This window comes from Protobothrops mucrosquamatus, unplaced genomic scaffold (genome assembly GCF_001527695.2).
Source record: "Protobothrops mucrosquamatus isolate PMUCROS unplaced genomic scaffold, P.Mucros_1.0 scaffold2681, whole genome shotgun sequence".
NCBI lineage: Eukaryota > Metazoa > Chordata > Lepidosauria > Squamata > Viperidae > Protobothrops > Protobothrops mucrosquamatus.
The window spans coordinates 39,112-47,332 of record NW_015388728.1 but is presented as its reverse complement, the minus strand read 5'-3'; the positions used below and the strand labels follow the sequence as shown (position 1 = coordinate 47,332).

Genomic DNA, 8,221 nt, shown 5'->3' with positions numbered 1-8,221 from the left:
GCCAAAGTTTCGCCCCCTATAGTCAGCGATGGAATCAGCTGACTATGCCGAGGCGCTGGTAGCCACAGCCACTCGGTCTTGGACGGGTTGAGCCTGAGTCTGTTCCTCCCCATCCAGACCCTCACGGCCTCCAGACACCGGGCCATCACGTCAAGGGCATCATTGGGGTGGCCCGGGGTGGATATGTACAGCTGAGTGTAATCAGCGTACTGATGGAAATCCACCCCGAAGCTACGAATGATCTCCCCCAGCGGCTTCACATAAATATTGAACAGAAGTGGAGAGAGGACCGACCCCTGTGGGACCCCACAAGTTAGGGGCCTTGGGGTCGACCTCTGTCCCCCTGCCAATACAGACTGCGTACGGTCGGTGAGGAAGGAGGAGATAACAAAACTTAAAAATAAACCAATATTAAATATGCATTCCAGAGATAAATTATTAACAGGATTCAATCATATATTTGAATTTAATGTAAGGAAGATCTCATTTAAGGCTGTGGATGGAATAAATCCTGAAGGCAGGACAAGAAGCAATGGATAGAAACTAATCAAAGAGAGAAGCAACTGCTTCTAAGGAGAAATTTCCTGACAGTTAGAACAATGAATCAGTGGAACAACCTGCCTCCTGAAATTGGAGTTTTTAAGACGAGACTGGACAACCATTTGTCTGAAATGGTATAGGGCAATGGTGGCAAACCTATGGCACGGGTGCCAGAGGCGGCACTCAGAGCCCTCTCTTTGGGCACACGCGCCATCACCCAGTCCTAGGCCTTCAGCTGGGTTTTATAAAACCTTTTCGGCTTAGGCCTCGGCCGCCATGTACAAACAAAAAAGGTTTAATTAATCAGTCAATTTAAACTTCTCGTGGGGAAAAAAAAGATCTTGCAAAGTTGGAATTGATTGATTGAACTTTTTAGTCCCACCCAGTCTGCTGTTACCACTGCAGCCATGCCCACCCAATGGGCCACACCCACCCGGCACCTGACAATGCATAAGTGGGGTTTGGGTTGCAGTTTGGGCACTCGGTCTCTAAAAGGTTCGCCATCACTGGTATAGGGTTTCCTGCCTGAGCAGGGGGTTGGACTAGAAGACCTCCAAGGTCCCTTCCAACTCTACTACTACTACTACTAGTAGTAGTAGTAGTAGTAGTATGTAGTACTAGTAGTAGTAGTAGTAGTAGTAGTAGTAGTAGTAGTAGTATGTTGGAACTGGCTTGCACCTACAAACGAGAGCTAACTCCAACTTTTTGGAATTTTGCAAACTGATTGATAGCAGAAGTTATACTTACTATCTAGTATGCTAATAAGCTGCCCTATGGCTAGCAACAAGGCTACAATAATGAAGCCAGCTGACCTATATTAAGAATCCAGTTGATTCTTAATATACAAATCCATGTTTTAATGAAACCAATGGCAATAATTTCACTAATAACAATGAGCCAGCACTATTACAAGTATAGCCAATTTCATAATTTCAATTCCTTAAGTAGCTTTATTTTTTAGTTAGTGCTGAAAAATTAAATATGAATGCCAAACAATGAATGTTATATTACCTAATCAATTTTATCCTATCATCTTTTTCTAGCAAAAAATCAATATAGAAAGCCCTCTTCATGGTTTAAAAAGTGTCATTTCATAACTACAAAAACTTGTCCTAGAGTAAACAAAATGTTATTGATCATCAAAAATTATCATCAATAATGCTTAATATAAATTATGTTTGTAAAAAGACTAACATATATATATATACATTACAGAACTTCATATGCATATGTTGTTGTATTTACAGTATCATTTTTAATCAAAATGGTTCTCACTGCAGTGTTTGAGACAGAATATATAACTTAAGACATTATCCAATCAAGTTGTCTCGTATAAACATTTAGACAACTTGATTGGGTAATGTCCTGAGCTACGTATTCTTCTTCACTGGTCTATACTGAAACAGTGAAACCGTTTCTTTTTCGCTGATACAGATTTCAAAGATTTTGATAATTTACATTATACTGACTACTATTATATAGTAGCCATGACTCATGCTACTCCTTACTTGTCATTGGACAGATGGTAAAAAAGTTTGTTCACACAGCCAATACACAGTAGAGATGCAATATCTAAGTAGGAGAATATTTTCAGAAGTATTTCTGATGGTATCCTGGAGAAAACAATGTAGTAATTTGAGCAAAAATTACAGTCAGCAATTGTGTTTTAAGGAATGCAATTTACAAATAAAACTAAAAATTCACATTACAACTTCTTTAAACCAAACTAAAAATCTCAAAAGTCACTAAGTCACCCACAAATGTAACCTGCAGAAAATAGTTCTTCAAAGCACAGAAAACTTCTTATGCTCATTTGATATAAATTACAACATGTAATTTTGAATCATCCATTTAAAGGGCCTTTCGTTCAGCTGTAGTAGATTGTACCAAAAAAGACATTGTATAAAGATTATTGAATGATATTTTAACAATGATTGTAAGAATAAATAAAATAGTTGTTGGGATCCTTGGAAAACACTGCATACGAGACCTCCTGACCAAATTTCACTATACATATATAATACAAATATTCATATAATACTGCATTATATAAACAAGTACACTCGTTTACTTCTGGCTAAACATCATCAAGATGCTTGCTTCAAATATTTCAAGCCAGAATCAAATATTTTATGCCATTAAAGAAGCCTAAAGCCATGAACAGAAAAATATTCTGCATTTTGAAATTATTCTAAAACATAACTGTAATTGTTCATATGCTATATAAAAAGTGTAATATAATTTCCCATTTTCTATCTAATAATGGTCCTAAAATAAAGAATATTTCAATTCTGCTAGCTATATTATTATTTATATTACATCCTATTAATTACAAGTGATAATCTTCCTTTGGACATCAGTATTGTTTATGGGACAAGCTATCAGTTTAAATCAGCTGCAATCATTCAAATTTCATCAAAAATAGAATCTTCTACCTTGAAAAAAGGTAAAATGTACTTTTGGTCAAAGATTCTTCTGCTGAAACTAATGACAAATATAGCAAATACAAAGAATTATTGATGAGTCAGTACCTTAAAAGCGGATGAAATAAAAATATTGATGCTGTATTTGACTTTTTCCTTCATCTATGATCAAGTTCACACATTGCACTAAATCATAAATGAAGCTTTGTTCAGTTTTGGCTTTGTACACAGCTTGTTCGTAAGTCTTGTTTTACCATGTTATGTGCAATATATATAAATTCAATCAGTATGGCTTAATGGTATGCACAACCAGACCATGAAGGCTATGATAATTATATCTTGGTTTACTTTTATGTAAGAATACAACCACTGAGATTTATATATCTGAGTGAATGTTTTTCAGTTACTGCTATAAAGTAAAAATTCATCTTACCTGTCAAAATGTATTACAGATTTTGACTTATTAGACTTCCCAAATTGCCAACAACTGCGTATCTCTTTCATTTTAGAAAGCTGCATTACTGATGAGTATTCTGACTCAGCACTAGAAAAACAAATACTTAATTATTTTACAACAGGAACCCTCTTCCTTTACCAATAACCTAGTCAAGCTTTCCCTACGGAATTATAAATGGTGGATAATTACTAGTTTTACATGTTACATTGCCTTTAAAAGTGAATAAATAAAAAACCAAGAGAACATAACAGTCCCTTATACAAAACAACATTGCTTGTTTAAGCAACACAAAGTACATAAAACTGGAACCTCGTTATGTTAAGCAACAATATATTTATTTATTAAATTTATATGCTACTCATTTCACTATTGAGCAATTCTGGGTAACAATATAATTTTGAATATAACTGAATTGAATTGAATGATTTACTGAATATACAGTAAATTCAATAACTGTAGTGGTATGGTATTAACAAAATGCCCACATTTTGCTATTTAGCTATGGTTGAACTGCAGTCCTTACAACAGTGGAGTGGTCCTAAGTTGAGGACTACGTGTATGCAGTTCAACAATCGCTAAAATAACCATGATTAATACCACATATGAATCCAATTGTGTCACAACCCAAATTTGGGTTTGTCATGAGCAATTTATTAAATCAGGATAAATTTCTTATTTACTACATGGTTAACTTTTCATTTTAACTTACATTTCAACCAGTGCTGATATCTGTTGACCCTTGTACAGTTGTCTACATTATAATAATGATTTATAGTTTTAAAATGGCACCAGTTACTTAAACCTTATTCAAGAATTTATCCTTCATTTTCAAAATATCAAATGTAAACCAGATAGGAAATATAACCAGATGAGCTAATTTGGCTCATTTCCCAGTTCTCTGCTCCCCACTAATCCATCTTTTTTTTTTTTTACTAATCATATGGATGTATTTTTGTTTTTCCTTGTTTATTTTATTGTTCTATTATTTTACTTTGTTTAAACTTCCTTGGTATTTCTTTGCTTTTTTATGGTTGTGAACCACCTAGAGCAGGGGGTAGGCAACCTCGGCTCTTTTATGACTCGTGGACTTCAACTCCCAGAATTCCTGAGCCAGCTATGCTGGCTCAGGAATTCTGGGAGTTGAAGTCCACGAGTCATAAAAGAGCCGAGGTTGCCTACCCCTGACCTAGAGTAGCCCCATGGCAAGACATGGCAAAATACATATAATAATAATAACTTCATCGGGTATTTTCTTTCCTTAAAAGAACCAATAAAGGAAGAAAACCGTGAATGAAACCCGGGATCACCGCAATCTACCGGTTTCAAACTAGCCACCAGCAGAAACTTCAGAGATGTGTTCCAGAGGTACGTCAAGAATTAAGGCGGCAATCCTTCGGTTCCCCCACTGGTAGAGACTGTGTAAGTCTCTTAACACGGGCCCAGGAAACATGGGCAAGTTGGCGGCGATGGGGGACCTTCCCACCAGGACAAGGGAGGCAGCCTTTGGAAAAGCTGCAGGCTTCTCTTCCACTCTGCCGCAGAAAGACGCGGCTTGCCCGAGGAGCCCCGCCATCCCTCGAAGCAAGCGAATTCGGGTTACCCGTCTCCCGCTGAAGAGCTGACCGCCAGGGAGGTATCTCCGGCGGGGAGGATAAAGAGAGGAGGAGGCGGCGGCGAGGGGGCGCCAATTCCCCGCCGAACTTCGGCGGCAATCGAAGAGCGCAGGAAGCCAACGCTGTGCTGCCTCAGAATCCAACCGCGTCCGTTTGCCATGGAGACGGGCCTCGGGGAGGTAGCTTTGGAAGCCTCAGGTCGAAAGTGCACCAGAGCCCTCCTGATCTCCGGGGTGGGGGGTGGGGAGGGAGGGGGAATCCCAAGCTCAAATTTTCTGTCAAAACGCCCAGGCGCGCTTTGCCTCGAGCCGCGCAGTTTTCCCGGCTTCCCTTTGGCCCTGTGGACGAGGGGCGGGGCGAGCAGGCCAAATGGGAAAGGAGCGCACGTGATTTTTCTTTATTAAATGTGGACGCTGCCCGTCTCGCTCTCCAGATTTTCCAGTTGATTCTAAGGGTTTGTGCCACTAAAGCAGAGTGCTTCTAGAACAGTGGTTCTCACCCCATTTGGGGTCGACCATTTCATGGGGGTCGCCAAGCAAGGCTGTCCGCCATTTTTTTTGTCCGTCCGCCATTTTTTCCCACCTTTTCCGGCGGGTGCCTTACCTCCCTTGGGCTGGGCCAGCTGGTGGTCGGCCTGCTCCGTCTTTGCCGCTTGCCAGCTACGCCTCGGCCGGCGCAGGGGGCAGAACCACGCATGCGCGGCGTTCCCAGGCAAGGAAAGTCCTCGACTTATGACCGGTTGGGTAGTCCTTGACTTACGACCGGTTTAGTCCTCGACTTACAACCGGTTGGGGTCACGGCATTAAAAAGGTTGAGAACCACTGTTCTAGAAGAAGGGGTGGAGGGGCTGGTCCAGGTTTGGGGGGGAGGGAAACAGTGGATCATTCTTAATACTGTGGTGTTCTCCATCACTCCTCAAATATTTATTTGTGATCACTACCAACTATGGAACATATATGCCCTGCCCTTGCAGCATCTTCTGCAGTGCCCCAAGTATTCCATCAAAAATGTTGCTTTCCGTGCATTGCAAGCCTTTGAAAGATACAACCTTATTGGTCTCCCATCCCCACTGCTGGGTTGAAAAGTTACATTCAATTAATCCAGCGGTTCTCAACCTTTTTAATGCTGCGACCCCCAACCGGTCATAAGTCGAGGACTAAACCGGTCGTAAGTTGAGGACTACCCAACCGGTTGTAAGTCGAGGACTTTCCCTGCCCGGGAGCACCGTGCATGCGTGGTTCCGCCCCCTGCGCCCGCCGAGGTGTAGCTGGCAAGCGGCAGAGATGGAGCAGGCCAACCACGAGCTGGCCCAGCTCAAGGGAGGTAAGGCACCCGCCAGAAAAGGGGAAAAAATGGCGGACAAAAAAAATGGCGGACAGCCTTGCTTGGCGACCCCCGTGAAATGGTCGATCGACCCCAAATGGGGTCCCGACCCACAGGTTGAGAACCACTGTTCTAGCAGAAGGGGTGGAGGGGCTGGTCCAGGTTTGTGGGGGGGAGGGAAACAGTGGATCATTCTTAACACTGTGGTGTTCTGCATCACTCCTCAAATATTTATTTGTGATCACTACCAACTATGGAACATATATGCCCTGCCCTTGCAGCATCTTCTGCAGTGCCCCAAGTATTCCATCAAAAATGTTGCTTTCCGTGCATTCCAAGCCTTTGAAAGATACAACCTTATTGGTCTCCCATCCCCACTGCTGGGTTGCAAAGTTACATTCAATTAATCCTTGAACTGGCAGAAATTATACTATTATAAAATGTACTTCCTCAGTGCTGATGCCCATTTCTTGCCTCTGTTCTCAGTCGTTGACTTAACGGTAATGGGCAGCAAAGCCAAACAGATGTTATATACCTTGAGTCTGTCCTTGGTTGGAATAAGTGAAAAAGCGTTACAGGTAGTCCTTATTATCACAATTGAGACCAAAATATCTGTTGCTAGGTGAAAGACTCGTTAACAGAATTTTGCCCCATTTTACAACATTTAACAATTGTTAAGTGAATCACTGCAGTTAAATTAGTAACATGGTCATTAAGTGAATCTGGCTTCCCCATTGACTTTGCTTGTCAGAAGGTCACAAAGAGTGATCACATAACCCCAGGATACTGCAACAGTCATAAATATGAGTCAATTGCCAAGCGTGTGAATTTTAATCACATAACACATGGGGATGTTACAATGATCTTAAGTGGGAGAAATGGTCATAAGTCACATTTTTCAGAGCCGTTGTAACTTTGAACGATCACTAAATGAACTGTTATAAAGTCAAGCTCTACCTATATTCTCACATTTCTTAACCTTAGCAACTTCAACTCCTAGAATTCTCCAGCCACCAATTCTAGGAGTTGAAGTCCATATATCTTAAAAGTTATTGAGGTTAAAAATGTTGCACTACGCTAACACCAATCTAGCTAAGCAAGAGTTAAGCCTCTCTCATGGATAAGGTTGAGATGAAGATTGGATAACCATCTGTTCAGGATGATATCAGGACTCCTGCCTTTGTGTGTGTGTGTGTGTGTGTGTGTGTGTGTGTGTGTGTGTGTGTGTGTGTGTGTGTGTGTGTGTTTGGAGTAGAAAACTCCCAAACTCACTTCCAGCCCTATGATTCTATGAAGATAAAACCTCAGGACGTGGAGAAAAGCTAGGGGGAAAAACCAATCATGGCACTGCAGCAGGAATATTCACCACAACCTGTTGAGGCTTAAAGGTACCTATTTTGGGGACAAGTGCAGGTGCCTATGTCATGGATCCCTTACACAACTCTGCACACATTGCTACAGCTGGTCACATGACAGCTTTTTTCCAAACATCAAAGGCTCTTTCAAGCAAAGGCTTCTTAGAATTATGGAAATTACATTTATATTTTTCTCCATATCTAAAAGGAATTAATATACAATTATGCTGCTAACTCTACAATATCATCATTTTCTGATCTTTTGATTTGTCAAGCTAGCAAGAAATTTGAATGAAAAGTAGCTGACAAAATAATGTGTGAGCAAAAGCTATGTAAGAACCGTTCAGGGATGTTATTTTCCCCAATTCATGAATCCAATAGAACTCTGTGTGTGTCTGTATTTCTTTAAAAATGGTTCTGTACTTTGTATAGCAAGCAAATCCATCTTTAAAGCATTTAAGAGAACAATATTAAACCCAAGCTCTCTTTCACAGAATGAAATTCTCAAAT

At 40.7% G+C, this 8,221-nt stretch overlaps 1 protein-coding gene across 1 annotated transcript in view; it reads right to left on the bottom strand.

The window, feature by feature from the left end:
* FBXO15 (F-box protein 15) overlaps positions 1 to 5,084 on the bottom strand; it is a 16,543-nt gene extending 11,459 nt beyond the window's left edge. Inside the window, exons 1-3 of the mRNA XM_015825539.1 lie at positions 5,021 to 5,084; positions 3,397 to 3,507; positions 2,049 to 2,153 (exon numbers count right to left, since the gene is read on the bottom strand). Of these exons, the coding sequence (XP_015681025.1) occupies positions 2,049 to 2,153; positions 3,397 to 3,482 (191 nt within the window). The 5' untranslated portion in view covers positions 3,483 to 3,507; positions 5,021 to 5,084. The remainder of the gene's footprint in view (positions 1 to 2,048; positions 2,154 to 3,396; positions 3,508 to 5,020) is intronic.
* Between the last annotated feature and the right edge of the window lie 3,137 nt (positions 5,085 to 8,221).